The 21,328-nt window shown below is 22.1% G+C and overlaps 1 protein-coding gene across 3 annotated transcripts in view; it reads right to left on the bottom strand.

The window, feature by feature from the left end:
• Positions 1-21,328, bottom strand: part of LOC122503324 (bifunctional glutamate/proline--tRNA ligase) — a 34,515-nt gene that overhangs the window by 7,065 nt on the left and 6,122 nt on the right. The window contains exons 3-9 of one of the 3 annotated variants that reach the window (XM_043613815.1): positions 16,602-17,035; positions 16,079-16,430; positions 15,471-15,642; positions 11,852-12,253; positions 10,941-11,391; positions 7,842-8,078; positions 1,923-3,767 (exon numbers count right to left, since the gene is read on the bottom strand). In XM_043613815.1, coding sequence (XP_043469750.1) covers positions 1,923-3,767; positions 7,842-8,078; positions 10,941-11,391; positions 11,852-12,253; positions 15,471-15,642; positions 16,079-16,430; positions 16,602-17,035 — 3,893 coding nt within the window. Of the gene's footprint in view, positions 1-1,922; positions 3,768-6,339; positions 6,505-7,841; positions 8,079-10,940; positions 11,392-11,851; positions 12,254-15,470; positions 15,643-16,078; positions 16,431-16,601; positions 17,036-21,328 lie in introns of those variants that run through there. The other 2 variants (XM_043613816.1, XM_043613817.1) reach the window with 2 other exon arrangements.

The following is a 21,328-nucleotide window of genomic DNA, read 5'->3' as shown; positions in this document are numbered from 1 at the left end:
AAACTTTAACTGAAATTATTCATTTTTAAATCAATTTTTATTAGACAATTCTACGAGAATTCAATTATTAAAATACAACAAATTTTTAAATAATTCAATTATTTTGACAAATTTTAATGAAATTTTTAAGAATAATTACATTTATCAAGGAATTTGATTAGAATATTGTATCAAAAATTAATTAAAATCCTGCGATGAGTTTTATTATTTATGAAAATAATTAAAAATTTTCCCAAAAATGTTATTAAAATTTTTCTAAAATAATTGAATTTCGGTGAAGAATTTTATTTGTATTTATAAAAATAATTGAATTTTTGAAAAGAACTTTGTTAAATTTTTTTTAAATAATTGAATTCTTGCGACGAATTTTATAAAAATCTTTTTAAATAACTGATATTTTTCGAAAAATTTTATGAAATTTTGCATATTAAATAATTGAATTTCTGTGACGAATTTTATTATTTATGAAAATAATTTAATTATTTCAAAGAAATTTATTAAAAAAATTTATAAATTATTGAATTCCTGTGAAATTTTAACAAGAATTTTATTCAAGTTTTTAAAAAATAATTGAATTTTGAAGAAGAATTTTATTATTTATAACAATAATTGAAATTTTAACGAGAATTTAAAAAAAAATTTTTTAATAATTGAATATTAAAGAATTTTATTATTTATAAAGATAATTGAAATTTTGACAAGATTTTTTTTTTAACTTTTGAACATAATTGAATTTCTGCGAAGACTTTTATTACTTTTCAAAATAATTTAATTCTTCCAACGAATTTTATTTAAGTTTATAAAAATAATTGAATTTCGGTGAAGAATTTTACTATTTCTAAAAATAATATTGAATTCTTGAAAAGAACTTTGTTAAATTTTTTTTAAACAATTGAATTCCTGCGACGAATTTATGAAAATAATTGATTTATTTCGAAGAAATTTATTAAAAATCTTGTAAATTATTGAATTCCTGTGAAATTTTGCCAAGAATTTTATTAAAGTTTTTAAAAATAATTATAAAGATATTATTTATAACTATTATTTATAAAGATAATTGAAATTTTGACGAGAATTTAAAAAAAATTTTTGAACATAATTGAATTTTGGAGAAGAATTTTATTATTTCTGAAGATATAATTGAAATGATCAGAATTTTTTTAAATTTTTGAATATAATTGAATTTCTGCGAAAAATCTTATTACTTTTGAAAATTATTGAATTTATGGAATTATTTGTAACTTTTCCAAAATTCATTTTTTTTTAGTATTTTCAACTAAAATTCTTCTATCAATCTAGTATTTATGAAAATTGTAAAAATGATTCATTAAATAATTTATAAGTCATAATTTTATGATAGTTCTTGTAAAATTAAGTTATTTAAAAATAAATTATTGTCTGAAATTGAAAAAATTGAAGGTTTTGTATTAAAATTCGTGATAATTTTCATAGTTTACGAGGCAAACAAAAAAAAAACATCAAAATTCAGAGTTTTTTTATGAATTTTTAAAATTCAATTTTTTCCAGTACTTTTACTAAAAATCCCTGACTTTTCCCTGACCAATTTTACTTCCCCTGACTTTTCCCTGAATTCCCTGACCTGTGGCAACCGTGCAAGAAAATAAATCTCATTTTTAAGAATTTTAATTTTTCAAGGTTTTGTCATAAAATTCAAGGTGTTTTCAAGGTTTTCAAGGAGCAAAAAAAATTCAAGTACTTTTCAAGGCTTTTAAGGTAGCTGGACACCTTGTCTGTTATTTTTTATTAGAAAAAGGTGAAAAAGGGGACAAATCACCATGAAAGGGGAAAAAGGTGACAAAATTGAAAAAAGGGGGCAAAAGTGGAACAGCTGGGATGCCTGCAAGTAGTAGTAAATAGTAGTAAATTAAAAATAAGTTTTTATAAAAAATAAAAATACGAACCACAACATTATTCCACTGATTGAGCCTCAGTGGCAGATCCCTGTGAGATGCGAGCCATTTTGCATAAGCAGGATACATAACAGTCTCTGAAGTTGGACGAATAGCAATTGGCTCGGCAAGATCAGAACTTCCGCTCTTCGTCACCCATGCAACTTCCGGTGCAAAATCAGCAATATGCGTTTTCTCCCGCTCCAATGCAGCTTGACTTACGAAAATTGGAAAATAGCAATTTTCCACTCCCAATTTTTTGATCTCACAATCAATATAATCCTTGATTACCTCCCAAATGGAGAAACTCCAAGGACGAAGAACGTAACAACCGGAGACATTGTAGTATTCAATCATTTCACTCTTGGTGATCACCTGTGAATACCAATCGGGAAGATTTTCATTTTTCTTCGCCTCGAGTCCTAATCGTGTTCCTGTTTTTGTGTCCTCCTTTACCTTCTCATCTTTCTCGGATTTCTTTTGTGATTTTTCGTTCGATTTCGAGACTTTCGTTTTTTCTGGTTTTTTATCACTTTGTGCTGCTGATGGTTTCCAATCGTGACCGGCGAGTGATTTGTATTCTTCTTTCAGACTGAGAAGAGTTTTCACTTCCTGATCGATAACATTCTTTTCTGCTTTATTTGTCTTTAATTGTCGGACTTTGTCACCTTGTTGGGTGATTTTTTGGGAAATTTCGTTTACTTTGGAGTTATTGTTAACTTGTGGGGTTGGTGAAGGTTTCCATTCTGCGCCCGTTGCCGATTTGTATTCGCCTTTCAGTCGCAAAAGTTCTTTCACTTCCTGATCAATTGCCGCCTTGTCAGCTTTTTTCGTTTTTAGGTCTCGAACCTTGTCTCCTTGCTTTGCAATTTGACTCGAAAGACCTTCGGCATTATTAACCGGAGCTTTTGCCGCTGGAGCCGCACCAGGTTTCCATTCTTCGCCCGTTGCCGATTTATATTCAGCTTTCAGTCGCAAAAGTTCCTTTACTTCCTGATCAATTGTCGCTTTCTCGGCTTTTTTGGTCTTTAAGTCTCGAACTTTGTCTCCTTGCTTGGCTACTTGATTCGAAAGAGCTTCGGCATTATTAACCGGAGCTTTTACCGCTGGAGCTGCACCAGGTTTCCATTCTGCGCCCGTTGCCGATTTGTATTCGCCTTTCAGTCGCAAAAGTTCTTTCACTTCCTGATCAATTGCCGCCTTGTCAGCTTTTTTGGTCTTTAGGTCTCGAACCTTGTCTCCTTGCTTTGCGATTTGACTCGAAAGACCTTCAGCATTATTAACCGGAGCTTTTACCGCTGGAGCCGCACTAGGTTTCCATTCTTCTCCCGTCACCGATTTATACTCAACCTTCAGTCTCAAAAGCTCCTTGACTTCTTGATCGATTTTCCCCTTGTCAGCTTTTTGACTTTTTAATTCTCTAACCTTGTCTCCCTGTTTGACAATATCATTCGAAATTGATTGAGCCGATTTGGTCTCATTTTTAGCTTGACTTAAAATTGCACCCGTCTTCCAATCTTGTCCGGTTGCTTGTTTATATTGAGCTTTCAATATCGAGAGTTTCTTTGCTTCCTCGTCGATTTTGTTCTCTTGCTCCTGTATTTGAGCAAATAGATCATTGGCATTTGAATTCGACATTTTTGATGCTGTCGCTTGTGGATTTTTTTCTTCTGCCTTGACGATCGCACCAGGTTTCCAGTCAACTCCAGTAAGTGATTTGTATTCGGCTTTTAGACTCAATAGTATCTTCACTTCAGCTTCAATTGTTCCTTTATCGGCTTTCGCAACTTTCAAATCGCGCACCTTATTTCCTTGGTTGACAATTTTCTCATTCTGCTTTTCAACCAGATCATTATTCTGAAAAAATGGAAAATTTCTATTTAGTCATTATTTAATTTTAAAATATTAAGGTCTACAAATGAATAAGAAATTATTTATTTTTATTATAAACGTTGTTTAAAAAACTTTCTTTGCAATTCAAAAATAATTTATTTATTAAAATACAAATTGTTTCTGTTGGATTTTTAAATCGTCATAAAATATATAATATTTTCAAATATATACAAAATTTTGCGGAAAATTTAGATATTAAAAATTAAGGTTTGTTTCATGACAAACATTAAAAGTTAATAATAATAAATAAAGAAAAATTATTTATTTATTAAACAACAAAGTAATTTTTTTATCTAAAAAATAAAGATTTCATATAAAATAAGAAAAAGAAGTTTGAGTTTAATAACAGAAAAAAAAGATTTCCAGACAAAATTTTGACTTTCTCCCTGATTCAAAAGAATATTCTGATTTACTCTAAAAATTATTACACACTCAAAAAATGTTCCATTACATTTATTAAATTTAATTGTAAAATTATTCAAAATAGTTTATTTTTATTTATTTTTAAATAAATATTTAAATTATATAAATATATATTAATAATTATTTTATTTTTCCATGGGAATTAAGAATTTCAAAAATTTTTAATTCAAAAAAACCTTTTGTAATTCAATCACTTATAATAATTAAATTTCATTTCAATTCACAGATTATTTTCTACAATATTTAAATAAAATTCTTAAAATCAATTATTTTAAATAATTTTTGATAAAGTTCTTTTGAGAATTTTCAATTTCTTTTCTATACAATTCAATTTTACGAAATTTCGATTATTTGGAAATTCTTCAAAATATACATTAGAAAATAATAACTTGAAATAATTTTTAAAAATTTCGATTAAGCTTTTTGAAAAAAAATTAGTTACATAGAATTTTTAATTTAAAATATAAAAAATTTAAATTTTCAAAGATTTTAATTTAAAACCTTTACGAAATTCAATTATTTCTAAGAATTGCAATTATTAGTCACTTCTCAAAAATTCAATTATTATCTAAAACTTTAACTGAAATTAATGTTTAAATCCATTTTTATTAAAAACTCCTACGAGAATTCAATTACTTAAATGAAACATAGATAATTTATTGAATAATAGAATGTTTCTAAAAATTGCATTCTCGTAAAGAACTTTATTAACAAATTTTTAAATATAATTGAATTCTTTTGACGAATTTTAATAAAAATTTTTAAAATAATTTTACATTTTTCGAGGATTCTGATTAAAATTGTATTAAAAATAATTGAAATTCTGCAATGAATTGTATTATTTATGAAAATAATTGAATTATTGTGAAGAATTTTATAAAATTATATTTTTAATAATTGAATTCTTGTGGAATTTTTTCATTATTTTAGAAAATAATTGAATATTTGTGTAGAATTTGTATAGAATATAATTTATGGTTAATTATTTTTAAATAATTGAATTCTTTTAGGAAATTTTTTTAAGATAAATTATATACAAATTATTAGATAAAAGAAAATTTTGGAAAATAATTGAAATTTTGACACGAATTTTATTAAAATTTTGGAAAATAATTGAATTTAATTACTTTTCAAAATAATTAAATACTTGTGATGAATATTGTTATGTATGAAAAAAATTTAAAGGAATTTTAAAATTTATGAAAATAATTGAATTATGATTTTTTTTTAAATAATTGAAATTTTTACCCGAATTGAATTAAAATTTTTGAAAATAATTGAATTTTAGTAAATATCTTGAAGGTTGTTTTTGTTAAGAATCCACATTAAAATTTAACAAATTTTAAATTGAAATAAATGTCGATTATTAACAAAACCAACTTTCAAAATCATTACTAAATTTAAAAAAATCCAAAAACAAGTTTACATCTTTTAATCGAATTTTATTACTTTTGAAAATAATTGAATTCTTGCGATGTATATTATTAGTTATTATGAAAATAATTGAATTTTGCAATGAATTTTAATAAAATTCCTGAAAATAATTTGAATTTTGTGAAAAATTTTCCTATTCATTTATAAAGATAATTGAAATGTTGTCGATAATGTTTTTTTTAGATTTCTTGAAAATAATTTAATTTCTGCGAAGAATTTTATTAATTTTGAAAATAATTGAATTCTTGTGATGAATATTATTATTTATTATGAAAATAATTTAATTTTGTAATGAATTTTATTAAAATTCCTGAATATAATTGAATTTCGGCGAAAAATTTTGCTTTGAATAAATAAATAAATAAATATTTATAAAGATAATTGAAATGTTGACGATAAATTTTTAAAAAAGGTTTTGAATATAAATAGTATAAATATAAATAATAATAATAATGATCTTAACTAAAATAACCAATATTGTAAAGTTGATAAAAAAATGTAAATTATTTAAATATTGTTAAACCTATAATCATCATTTAATTGTTATGTTTTTATTTAAATTATAAAAAATTATATTTTTGTAATATTTGTAAATTAATAATAGATTTTCTCTCATTAATCAAATTCTTGTTTTTAACCTCACAAAAATGTTACCATATTATAGAACAATTTTAAATACCTCGGATTTTACCTGCAAATTTTCTCTTAAATAATTCACAACTCCTTTTCTCACTAAAATATTTTAAATTTTAATTTTAACATTTTATTAACATATGGAAAGATAATTAAAGTTTGATTGACGTAAAGGAACACGTTTTCTAAACTGGCACGTGAATTACAAGAATAATATTCCTGTTAGATACTGAGATCGTCGACAATATAGACATATTGTTAAGGAAACGACTTAAGACCCCTTCTCTTTGGAAACTAGTGGGGATAAAACTATGTGAAGATCAAGTGAAGATATACTCGAGAACATAACTGAATGTGATGGTCAGCACATTGTATCGAAAAGCATAAAATGTAGATCAAGTATTTATGGATTTCAAAACAGAAAAAGCATGTGTAAATACAAAAAGAAAATGCTTTCTCATTCATATATTGATCATAAAACTTCAAAATACCTTTTACTATTTCTAAATGAAATTTTATTTCTCTCGTCTTCTACAATTTTTATTCAATTTTTCAATTTTTTTATTTTTGTTCGTTAAATGCAAAAAACGTGAATTTAGTAAAAAAACACGAAAAATCATTATCTGTTTTTGAATTAAATATTATTATACAAAAATAATCGAGATATTTCATTCTCACGTGAAATTAGAACTTTTTGATTTCAAATTTTTGTTTTACAGCTCAAATTATCATGAGTTTGACAATAACAGGATTTTCACAGGACCGTAAAGTAAGAAAATTTTATCCAAAGTATTAAAAAATTACCAAAATTATTCCAAATCTTTAGTACCTTGTTTTTGAATTAACTTTGTCAAATTAAAAAAAATCCAAAAGTAGAGTTACAGTTGCAATTTTTAGAAATAATCAATTGTTTATCACTTATTTTTGTATTTCAATTATTGAATTTTTATACAATTTTTTTATAAGAATTGTTTTAAAAAAGAATTTCAGTTAAAATTGTAGAAAATATTTTAAAAATGGGATTGCAGGTCTAATTTTTAGAAATTGTAATCACATTTCGAAATCTTTTACATGGAAAATATTTTGAACTTTTAATTCCCGGTGGGCAAATAAATAACAATAAGTATTCAAATATTTCTTAAACAAAAATTCATTAAATTTTAAAAATTAAATTTTAAAAATCTGAAAAAATAGTATTTCAAAAATCGTAATTAAAATTTTTTAGAAATAGTTAAATTTTCGAAAATAGTTATAAAAAAATTTTAAAAATCGCGAATTTTCTCAAATTTCATTGAAATAAATTTTATATTTCAAAGAATTTTATTTTCTCACTTCAAAAAATTATTTTTAATTTTTTTTAAAGAATAATAACTAAACATTTGGAAAACAATTAAAAATTTTAAAAAAATTTTGTATTTAAATAATTCAATTATCGTTGAATTCTAATAAGAATTTATTTATGAAAGAATTTCAGTTAAAATTTTGAAAAAGAACTGAATATTAAAAGCGTTATAACAAAAAGGCTTTAAATGAAATTTATTTATTTACCTTTTGCTTGGTGGGTTGAGTATTTTTTTCGCTTTGATTATTTGTAGTTTGAGTAATTGGAGTTGTTGTGTGTCCATCGGGAACATGGAATAAAATTAAAGGTTGTTCACGAGATGAGTGGGCGTTAATTGGTGAATATGGAACATCACAACGGAAAAATCCTTTCCTTTGAATTTGAATAATTTCTCCTTGCTTTATCCTCTTCATCTCAGTTTCTCCCATCATCTCAACTTCTTTCTAAAAATGAAAAAAATATTTCTTTATCCCTAAAACACTAAAAATTAATTTTTATTCTTCTTGATGATTTATTATAATTATAAAACTATAAATGATAAATATTATATATAATCAGGGCTCAAACCAGTGAAAGTATTTAAAAATACGGACTTTACGGATCAAAAATTAAAAATTGCGGACCAATTACTGACAAAAATATAACCAGTCCAAGTCAAATAAAACAACATTTTACTTAAAACTATAAACCGAATGATAAAATCATTATCAATTCAATTATTATTTTCAAGAATGTTTAACTAAAATTCTTATCTTTTAATCAATTGTTTTTAATAATTTTCGAAAAAGTTCTTTGACAATTTTCAAATCCATTTCTTTACAATATTCAATTTTACGAAATTCTTCAATTCTTTTATTCTTCAAATAAAAACTTAAAATAATAAAGAAAAATTCAATTAAACTTTTTCAAAAATATTAATTTCCAAATTCAATTATTTCTTAAAATTCACGCTATATTGTTTTTAATATTCAATTATTATCTAATTTTTTTAACTGAAATTAATTTTTTTTAATTCAATATTTAATAGAAAATTCTACTAGAATTCAATTATTTAAATACAAAAATAAATAATTTATTGAATAATTGAATGTTTCTTAAAATTCAATTCCCATAAAGAAATTTATCAACAAATTTTTAAATAATCAAATTCTTTTGACGAATTATAATAAAATTTTTAAGAATAATTACATTTTTCGAAAAATTCGATTAAAATTGTATTGAAAATGATAGAAATTCTGTGATAAGTTTTATTATTTGTAAAAATAATTAAATTCCTAAGAAGAATTCTATTATTTTTAATTTTTGAAAAGAATATTATTACTCTTGGAAATAATTGAATTTCTGCAATAATTTGTAACTTTTCCAAAATTAATTTTTTCTTCGTGTTTTTAACTAAAATTCTTCTATAAATGCATTATTTTTAATAATTTTTGAAAAAGTTCTTTGAGAATTTTCAAATTCATTTGTTTACAAAATTCAATTTTACAAAATTTCGATTATTTGGAAATTCTTCAATTAAATATACATTAGAAAATAAAAATTTGAAATAATTTTAAAAAATTTCGTTTAAGTTTTTTGAAAAAAATTAGTTCCATAGAATTTTTAATTTAAAATATAAAAAATTCAAATTTTCATAAATTTTAATTTGAAACCATTTCAAAATCCAATTACTTAAAAAAATTTACGCTCTAATGCTCTCAATATTCAATTATAATCTAAAATTTTAACTGAAATCCACTTTTAAATCAATTTTTATTAGAAAATTCTACTAGAATTCAATTATTTAAATACAACAAAAATAATTTATTGAATAATTTCATGTTTCTTAAAATTGAACTCTCAATTAAAAGTTGTATCAATATATTTTTAAATAAATGAATTCTTTTGACGAATTTTAATAAAATTTTTAAGATTTTATTAAAATTTTTCGAGGAATTCGATTAAAATTGTATTAAAAATAATTGAAATGATTATTTATGAAAATAATTGAATTCCTGAAAAGATTTTTCTTATTTATAAAAATAAATGCAATTTTGTAAAGAATTTTACAATTTATAAAAATAATTGGATTTTTCTAAAGATTTTTATCAGAATTATTGAAATAAATTGAATTTTTATTGAAATTCTTGAAAATAATCGAATTTAATTAACATTTTTAAAAATATTTGTATTCTTTTAAAAATTTTTATTAAAATTGTATTAAAAAGAATTGAATTGTTCCGAAGAATTTTAGTACTTATGAAAATAATTTAAATTTTGCCAAGAATTTTATTAAAATTTCTAAAATAATTGAATTCAGGTGAAGAATTTTATTATTTATTAAGATAATTGAAATTTTGACGAGAATTTTTTTTTTAATTTTTCAACATAATTGAATTTCTGTGAAGAATTTTTTAACTTTTGAAAATAATTGAATTCTTGAGATGAATTTTATTAAAATTTATTTTTAAATAATTGAATTCTTTTGTGAAATTTTATTGAAATATTAGACATTGAAAATAGGTAACTAAATTTTGACAAATTTTTGAAATTAATTCATTTTCTACGAAGAATTTCATTAAAATTATTTTGAAAAATATGGAATTTCTACAAAGAATTTCATTAAAATTTATGAAAATAATTGAATGATTGCGAGTAAATTTATAAAAAATTTGTAAATAATTGAATTCCTGTGAAATTTTTACTATTTTATGAAAATAATTAAAGGTTTGAGTAGAATTGTATTAAATTTTTTTCAAATAATTTAATTCTTTTGGAAAATTTTATTAAATTTTTTTTAAATAATTTAATTCTTTTGGAAAATTTTATTAAAATAGTACCTAGATATTAAAAATCATTAAATTGAGGAAAATTTTTGAAAATAATTAAAATTTTGCCAAGAACTTTATTTATCAAAATTTTTGAAAATAATTGAATTTCGGAGATCAATTTAATTATTTCTAAAAATAATTGAAATTTCGACGAGAATTTTTAAAAAATTTTGAACATGTAATTGAATTTCTGCGAAGAATTTTATTACTTTTGAAAATAATTGAATTTCTGTGGCAATCATTTGCAATTTCTCTGAAATTCTCCAAATTATATCGTTAAATTCGAGTAAATTTACGAACTTTTTTGCATTTTCAATCAAATTACGGACTTTACGGACCTTTTTTAAAAAAAACTGTCTTTTACGGACTTTATTTTAATTTACGGACCTTTACGGTCCGTAAATCGATTTATTGTTATTGTTATGAAGTAATGAATATTTTGTGTTAAGATTAATATTTTACTATCAATTAAAAATAAAATTTTGACAAATTTACCCTTGTATCCTTGGCAATATAATTTTTAAAGTCCTCATCCTTGCCCAAGACGGGTTTACTGATGATATGATCGAAATAAACAGCGTAGCATGGCACTAAACTTGAATCGAATTGACTACCACTTTTAGCAGAATCTTGTGCAATCCAAGTAAGTTTCACCGTATTTTTGAAGTCTTTATTTTCCAAATTGAGTGCTGCTTCAACACCCACAACGACTCCATTTTCTTTTTTCACTTTTTTTATCAAAAGATTACCCCAGTTGATGAACGTCGCATTTTGTCCCTCTACTAATGTTTCGGCGTCAACTTTTTCAATAAGAACATTTGGACCAACTCGAACTTGTTTTGTGCCAATCGACGGGTCCTTTGGATGATTTTGAACAGTTATAGATTCATTTTTAGCACCATTCACAGTCACTTTTACAAGCTCACCAGCATTTAATGCGGTATATCTGCAAAAAAATTCATCGATTTATTTTACCAAACACAAGATTTGCAATTTTTGAGACTTAAGTCCGCAACGTTTTAAAAAACGAAAACTCAAAAAAGAAATTTTTTCTCAAGTTAAATTCATCTCTAATTTCCACGTGCATAAATTCTTAATAAATTGTTACCTACTAAAAAGACGATTGTTCAAAAATAACATAAATTTGAAGCTAAAGTAAAAAAAAATTGTCGCATTATTTTATTTTTGTTTTTAAAAACGTTGCGAACTTCAGACTTAATTACAATTGAATTGTGTAAATCAAATACTAAAAGTTTAAAATTGATTCAAAATTCATGACCAAGTTACATAAAATAAGAAATGAGAAAAATATAATTAAGAATTAAAATTTCAATATATAAAAATATACAAAAACATTTAATTTCTACTTTTATATAATTGGAGAAAATTGAGAAAGTTTTTCATACCTGACGGCAATGGGATCGAGAACTTTTTTATTGAACGACCATATTTTGTCCCATTCCATAAAAACAACAGATCTCGAGCTTCCTTGTGCAATGATAAATTGTTTCAAGCCATCGACTGTCATTCCCCGACGGAGAATACCGCGAACTGTTGGAAATCGAGGATCGTCCCAGCCATCAACTAAACCCTCAGCGACAAACCAGGTTAATTTTCTCTTCGACAAAACGGTGTTTGTCATATTAAGTCGCGAATAAGACCAAATGTAAGGACGATCTAAACCCAGTGCCTCAATAAACCAATAGAATTGATCGTCGCGATCGTGATATTCAGTTGTGCGTAATGTATGTGTGACATTCTCAACAGCATCGACAATTGGACAGGCGAAATCGTAGGTAGGATAAACCCTAAGAAAATAAAACACACATTTATTAAATCGGCAAATGTGAGAAAATCGTCAACAATAGAAAATAACTTTGAGAAAAGTTTTATATATACAAAATGAAAATTCTATATTAGTAAAACCAGAAAAGTACAATATCAGGGTTCACAGTATCTATTTTCCTTCAAATACGTGAAAAGGTAAATTGTTTTTTTTAAATTAGGTGCCAAAAACGTGCTAAAAAAATTATTATAATAATAAATTTAACATATCTGGATAAACTGGTTTTTGAAATGCCATTTCAAGTGAAAAAAACTATTCAAAATGACATTTTAAAGGGGTTTGAAAAACCATTTTACCGAGCTCTGAAATTTATAATTTATATTTTTAAAAAAATACCAATAAACTAATTAATTATTATATTATTTATATTCAAACGTTTTAATAAAATTCTTCGCAAGAATTCAATTATTTTATAAATAACAAAATTCTTCGCAGGAATTCAATTATGTTTTAAAATTTTAATAACATTTCTTGTCAAAAATTCAATTATCTTCATAAATTCTTCGCAAAAATTTAATTATTTTCGTAAATAACAAAAATTTCCGCAGGAATTTAATTATGTTTTAAAATTTTAATAACATTCTTGTCAAAAATTCAATTATATTTACAAATGGCAAAATTCTTAACAGGAATTCAATTATTATAAAAAAATTTCAATAAAATTCTTCGCAAAACATTCCAATATTTTTAGTACAATTTTAATGAAATTTCTCAATTAGATTCAATTATTTTTAAAAATTTTAAAGTAATTCTTCGCAGAAATTCAATTATTTTCTAAAATTTTAATAACATTCTTGAAAAAAATTCAATTATCTTCATAAATAATAAAATTCTTCGCAAAAATTTAATTATTGTCGTAAATAACAAAATCAAGGTTGCCACAAAAATTTAGTTTCGTTTTTCCCTGACTTTTTCTTGATTTCCAGACAAAATTTTAACTTTTTCCCGGACCAGAAAAGAATATTCTGATTCACTCTAAAAATGATTAGAGTCTGAAAAAAAGGTCCAATAAATTTATTTACGAATTTCTTTCATTGTAAAGTTATTCAAAAACATCAACAACTTCTTTTTTAAATAAATTTAATCATAGTTATTTTTCCATAGGAGTTAAGATTTTCAAAAATTATAAATTCAAAATGTTTTGAAATTCAATAACTTATTTTACAAAGATTTGAATTCGAAACCTTTTCAAAATTCAATTATTTCTAAATATTCCCCCCTAATGCTCTTAATACCTATTATTAATTATTATCTAAAACTTTAACTGAAATTATTCATTTTTAAATCAATTTTTATTAGAAAATTCTATGAGAATTCAATTATTTAAATACAAAAATAAAAAAATTTTTCTATAATAATTGAATGTTTCTTACAATTTAATTTTAACAAAGAATTTTATTAACAACTTTTGAAAATAATTAATTTCTTTTAAGGAATTTAATTAAAATTTTACTGAAATTTATCATATTAAAGAATTTTATAACAATTTTTGAAAATAATTAAAAACTTTTTGAATTTTATTAACATTTTTTAAAACAATTAAATTCCTGAAAAGAATTTAAATAATAATTTATGAAAATAATTGAATTTATGTGAAGAATTTTGATTAAATTTCGTTTAAATAATTGAAATTTTGCCAAGAATATTATTAAAATTTTTGACAATAATTTAATCCTTGAGAAGATTTTCGCTAATTATTTATTTATAAAAAAAGTAATTTAATTTTTAACGGGAATTTTTAAAAAAATTTGAAAATACTTTTATTTTCGAAAAGTATTTAATTAGTTTTCAAAAGAATTGAATTCTTATGATAAATTTTGATATAGTATGTATCGAAATAATTGAATTTTGGAAAAGAATTTTATTAAAATTCCTTAAAATAATTGATTTTATGTGGAAAAGTTTGTTGTTTATCAAGATAATTGAATTCTTTTGCAGAATTACTTAAAAATTTCTGAAAATAATTAAATTTCTGTGACGAATGAAAAGTTATTTATGAAAATAATTGAATGATTGCAACGAATTTTATTATTTTATTGAATAATGGAATGTTTCTTAAATTTGAATTTATTTAAATCTCAAATATATTTAAAATTGTATTAAAAATATTGGAAATTTTGCGATGAAAATAATTGAATGTTCACGTAGAATTGTAACAAAATCTTTTTTCAATAATTAAATTATTTGGTAAATTTTATGAAAATAGTAAATATTGAAAATCATTGAATTGCGAAAAACTTTTGAAAATAATTAAAATTTTGCCAAGAATTTTATTAAAATTTCTAAAATAATTAAATTCAGGTGAAGAATTTTATTATTTATTAAGATTAATTGAAATTTTGACGAGAATTTTTTTTAATTTTTCAACATAATTGAATTCTTGTGATGAATGTTGTTATTTATGAAAATAATCGAATTTTGTAAATAATTTTTTTAAAATTCTTAAATATAATTAAATTTTTGTAAAGAATTTTGTTATTTATTAAGATAATTGCATTAAAACTTTTGAAATAATTAAATAATATTAAAAAATTCATTCTGGTCAGAATTAGAAAAAAATGTTGATGTTTTTGTATTAAAATTCGTGGTAGTTTCATAGTTTATGGGGCAAAGAAAAAAGACACAAAAATTCCAGAGTTTTCTTATGAATTCTACAAATTAAATTTTTTCCAGTACTTTTAATAAAAATCCCTGACTTTTCCCTGATTATGATTAAAAAAATCATAAGATCGTAAAATATATTTTTTTAGTTTTATTGATTAAGAAAATTAATCAAAAAACCTATTAAAATAATGTTTGATTGATAAAAAATAAATTAATTAAAAACTGTTTTAACATTTCATTTTTCTTTAAAGTACTTCTTATTATGAGTATTTTTCAAAAAAAATTATCTTCATCGGTTAATAAGAAAAAAAGTTATGTGCATTTTTTGAAAAACCGACCAAAATTTTGAGTAAGAATTTTGAAAAAACTTTTATACATTTTTATTCCATGTATATAAAGGAACAAATTCAGAAAGTATTTATAATATTGCTAAAATCGTCGAAAATTCTTATGATCACTTGGCGAGGAATTGCTCTATTGTCATCCAATTAATAATTAATTTTAGTACATAGTAAAATATTGTAATTAAATAAATAAAAATTGAATGAAAATAAAATATTATAGTAAAAAATTACTTGTATTTATTGCCGGTACGTGGATGTGACTCTGGTTTACATCTGTAGATTGTTGGATCCCGTAAACAACCATTTGCAGATTGATAATCGATTTTCGCTCTTACGCAGCATTCTAAACCTTTAGCTGTGCCTTTCTTCATCTCCTCCCATAACTTCATGTTTTTCTCAACCGCTGAAAGTGGAAAAATAAAATTTAAAAAGTTTTGACTATTCTAGTCACAATAAAGAAACAAATTCTTGAAAAAAATTAGTTCATAAATTCTATAAGGGTACTTTCAGGTACAGAATTGTCAGAAAAAACACAATTTTTTAAACTCTTATTGTAAAAAATATATTATATTTATAGTTATTGCAAAAATTTCTTTTAGATTTTGTTACAAATTACAAGAAGAGAATTAAAAAAATGGTTTTGAGTATTTTTAGTTCATTTTCGCAAGTTTAGGTGACATCTTCCAAAAGGGACAGTATTTTTATGATACTAAGGAACATTTTAAAGCAAAAAAAGAAAAACCGATTTTTTTGAAATCCTTGACCAGAAAGTCACCTTAAATTAAATTTAAAACTTGTTAAACAAAAAATGCAAAAATTAATTTCGAAAAAGGACTTACAATTATCTCTGTTAGTCGATGGTAATTTTTGTTCACGTTGATCTTTCATTTCCTGAGCAGGAGTATTATCAACGAATGCCTTATTTTCCTTCAACAGTTGATCACAATATTTCAGCATAAGGTCAAAATAATCCGATGTGTGAGTGAAACGATCGGGCTGTATTCGAAGCATTTTTAAATCTTCAAGAATTGCCTTTTCAAATTCAACATTTTCTTTTGCTGGATTTGTATCGTCGAAACGCATAATTAATTGACCCTTGAAATTTTCAGCGTAATATTGATTTAAAAGCGCAGCTTTTGCGTGGCCAATGTGTAAATATCCACTGGCTTCGGGTGGAAATCGAACCACGACCTGAAAAATAATAATGAACAGTCATATAGAAACATTTTAAATCCATAAAAAATTGTATAAATGAAAAGTAAATAAAAATGTTAAATTAATTTTTTATTAGCTTTAGATTTATTTTATTTTAATTAACTTCTTTTAAATTTTCCATAAAGAAAGTTTTAATGAAAGACTCACTTTTCCCATCTCAGCGCCAGGAAGTTCAATAAATTTACCCTCCTGTTTTCTCGCATTGGAATTCTGTTGTCCTTTATTTTCCTTTTCACTTGGTTTTCCACGGGGCTTACTAACAACTTTTGTAGCAGAAGTTTTTCTATTTTTTGCAACCATCTCCATTGCTGTCTTAGAAGCAGAAAGAGAAAGAATATGTTTATACCATCTCGCAATATTTGGATATTTTCCACTTGAAACTAATTCCTCTTCCAATGAAAGAGCAGAAAATACACAAATATCAGCAATTGTCAATCGTTTTGCAGCCAACCATGTTCTTGGCATTAGCAAATTATCCAAATAATCCAGAGATTCATTTAACTTTTGAGTTCCACGAAGTGGTCCAATTGCAAATGAAAGCCAATGATCTACTTCAGTTCTATCCAATGGATCATCATTTCCTGAAATTATTATCGTTTTTCGATTTAATTATTTCATTTCATTTCCTCTTTAAAAAGTTCATTATAATAATTTTCTTCAACATTTATAAATTAAAAATATTATAATAAAAGCATTCAAAAAATAATTTGAAAATTTTTTCTATTTTAGAAACAAAAAAATTCTTTAACAGACAAATAAGAAAACATTCATTGCTATTATTAAAATTATAATTAATACTATTGCTATAATTTTTATCTCTACTATTACTAACAATTATTATTATTATTATTATTACTAGCAAATTTTGTAAATTAAAAAATGTTATATTTTCAAGAATAAAAATCAATTTTTCAATTATTACAGATTTAAAGTTTAAAAAATTCACTTATTAAGTGAATTATTAATTAAAATCAATAGTTTTCAAAAATTTTATTATAAATTCAATTATTTTCAACAATTTTGATAAAATTCTTTTGAAAAAAATAATTATTTAAAAAATTTTTAATAAAATTCCTTTAATAATTCAGATAAAATTCTGCGAAACAATTCAATTATTTCTATAAATTAAACAATTCTTCGCAAGAATTCAATTATTTTCATTATATTAATAAGAAAATTCTTCGCAAGAATTAAAATATTTTTATAAATAATAAAATTATTAAAAGGAATTTAATTATTTTCATAAATAATGAAATGTTTCGGAAGAAGTCAATTATTTTCCATATAATTTTAAAGAATTTTAATAAAAATCTTTCCAAGAATGAAATTATTTTCAATACAATATTTGAATTATATTTTCTAGAAAGAATTCAGTTTTATTTGAAAAAATGTTGATAAAATTCTTGTAAAATTGTATTTAAAATAATTGAATTGCAGCAAAAATTTTATTATTTATGAAAATAGTTGAATTTTATTAAAATTTTTTTAAATAATTGAACTTCTGTGAAAAATTCAATTAAAAATTTAAATATTTGAATTTTCTCGAAGAATTTTAACAAAATTTTTAAAAATAATTGAAATTTTCGAAAAAATTAATTAAAATTTTGTTAAAAATAAGTGAAATCTTGATAATAATTTTATTAATCATATAAAAAGAATTGAATTTTTTTACGAAGATTTTTATTATTTATAAATTGACTTTTTGCCAAGAATTTTCTCACAATTATTGAAAATAATTGTATTATTAACATAAAATTCAATTACTTTCAAAATTTTTATTAAAAATTATTTTAATGAAATTCCACTATTTTCCAGAATATTGAAATAAATTCTTCAAAAAAATTCAATTATTTTTAAAAATTTTAATAAAAATCTTGCCAAGAATTGAATTATTTTCAAATTTTTTGATAAATACTTGGAAGAAGTCAATGATTTTCAGAACATTTAAAAAGGAAAATTATTTAAAAAGTTAGGGAACAAAAGAGCAAACAACTAACTTTGAACTGCGAACAGATTACCGGAATACAACGATTATTAATATAGATTTTCTTAAAAGTAACTTCTTAGGAATTTAAAATTAAAATTATATAAAATTGAAGTTTACTAAAATTTCAATTTAAATCCTTTTGAAATTCAATTATGTTTGAAAGTTTGAACTAAAATTTTTCTGTAAATCAAGTATTTTTCATAATTTTTCTGAAAGTTCTTTAAGAATTCAATTGTTCAAAAAAAAAAAGAAAATTCACTTAAAATAATTTTCAAATTTATTTGCTTACAATTCAATTTTACGAGATTTCAATTATTGAAAATTTTTTAATTAAAAATATACTTACAAATTTAACTGATTTCAATAAAATTTGAATAGAAATTTTTCAAAAAAACTATGTAACTTCTTGAGAATTTGAAATTAAAATTATTTAAAACTTCAGTTTTCTAAAATTTGAAATTGAAACCTTTTGAAGTTCAATTATTTATAAACATTGTAAAGGCAACTCATAAAATTCAATTATTTTTTAAATTTTTAACTAAAATTCTTCAGTAAATCAATTATTTTTAATAATTTCTTGAGAAAGTTCTTTGCGAATTCAACTAATTATTCAAACACAAAAGAAAGTTCACCGAAAACAATTCTGAAATCCATTTGTATGAAATTCAATTTTACGAAATTTCAATTATTACATTCAATTAATTTTAACAAAATTTGAATAACTATTTTTCAAAAAAACAAATTTTTTTAAGAATTTGTAATTAAAATTATTTAAAATTTAAATTTTCTGAAATTTTAAATTAAAACCTTTTGTAATTCAATTACATTTGGAATTTTTAAGTAGAATAATGTAAAATACAAAGTTCCTAAAATTTCAATTTGAATACTTTCAAAAAATGCAACTTATAAAATTCAATTATTTTTTAAATTTTTAAGTAAAATTATTCTCTAAATAATTTATAAGTAATAAAGTATTAATTCCTGGTGATTTTAAAATCAGACCTCGGATCAACTTTAAGGCGCAAAAAATGTCGCTTTAGTTGATTAAAATTTAAAAATACAAAAAAAGTCGAAAAAAAGTCGTTTTATTTAATTCAGTGTTGTCACAAAAATTCTATTTTTTATTTTCCTCACCTTTCACTCGTTTCTGAATTCAATAATTCAAAACTTAAATAATTTTGTTAAATAAATATTTAAATACTTCTTAATCGTTTTTCTACAGGATTTTAATTTTTTAAATTATTTTTTAAATTTCAATTTAAAACCTTCTGAATACTTTCTAAAATTTACAACTATAGTCCTTCAAAAACTCAATTATTTTCTACAATTTTTAACTGAATTTCACCTCTAAATGACTTATATATAAATACAAAAATTCAATTTTTTTTCATAATTGTTTATTATAAAAAGTTATTAAAAATTGTAATAAAAAAATTCATAAAACTAATTTTTTAAAATAATTTTTGAAAGATATTATTTTAATTAAATGTACAATTGAAAAATTTCCAAATAATATTGAAATTTGATAAAATCTATTTAAAATAATTGTGATAAATACTTTTAAAAATAAAAGAATTTTTGAAAAATATGAAAAAAAATAATACAATTTTTAAAGAATTTTAATTATAAAATAATATATAAACAAATAATGTTTTTTCCAAAATTTTATTAAGTCTATAAAATTAAATTTTTAAGAATTTTAATTCACTTTGTTCGAAGATAATTAATTATGTTAAAAAATTATGATAAAACAAGTCTAAAAATTAGTTTTTTAAAAATATTGTACTGTAATTTTTTGAAAATAATTTAATTTCTTAAAAAAATTTCTGTAAATTATAGAAAAATAATAAATTTTTTTGAAACATTTTAATTACAAATTTTTAACATAATTGTGTTCTCCAAAATGTTAAAAATAATTCTAAAAAATGAGAATGGAAAAATTCTAAGAATTTTTTTTTTCTAAAATATATTTTAATATAATTTTTAGAACCAAATTTTCATTTTTAAATTTACACTTGAAGATTTTCCTTAAAATTTTTGAGAATTTAATTATTTTAAAAATTTGCAATTAAAATTCGTCAAAAGTTCATAGAAAAAATTCAAAATTTCAAATATTCTAAAATTTTCGAAAAAAGTCATAATATCCGAGTCCTGTAAAATTTACAAGAAAAACAAAAAAAGTCCAAGAAAAATGAAATTTTGTTAATATTTTCTAGTACTTTTGATGAATTTTCCCTAATTCCCTGATTTCCCAGATCTGTGGCTTTCGTTTTCAGAATTTTGAATAATTATAATAATTACACTCAATATAATAATTAAATATAATTTTATGTAATTGTATGCAATAATAATAAATAATTATAATTATATTTGACAGAAATTTATTAAAAATATAATTTTACTATAAATAAAGGAGAAAGTTAAAAATAAAATATTCAGGAAGTTAACTTCTTTTTTAACTCAAATAAAAATAAACCAGTTTCAATATTTAACTATTGTATAAACATCGTACAAAAAAATTGATTTTCCTCGACACTTTTTACTTGAGATATTATATTCTTTTTTATTTCTATTATTTAATTAATTTTTATAAACAATCATATTTATATAATAATTAAATATAAATAAATTTTGAATCTTAATTAACAAATTATGTAATTAATTAAGAAAATAAAATTAAAGCATTTCGAAAGAAATTGTATTTCGAATAAAAACAATTTTGACCCACATATTTTATTTTTACTTTTAGGGGAAATAAATAAACACATTTTTAGTAAACTATTTTCACTTATAGCGTTCCACTTAATGTCCTATTGAAGTACAAACAAATGAATCGAAAAAAAGACTTATTTTCTGCTACTATTTTTTAGTCTCTTGCTGGCAATGC

This window comes from Leptopilina heterotoma, unplaced genomic scaffold (genome assembly GCF_015476425.1).
Source record: "Leptopilina heterotoma isolate Lh14 unplaced genomic scaffold, ASM1547642v1 Lhet_26, whole genome shotgun sequence".
Classification (NCBI taxonomy): domain Eukaryota; kingdom Metazoa; phylum Arthropoda; class Insecta; order Hymenoptera; family Figitidae; genus Leptopilina; species Leptopilina heterotoma.
This window is presented reverse-complemented; position numbering and strand designations above follow the sequence as displayed.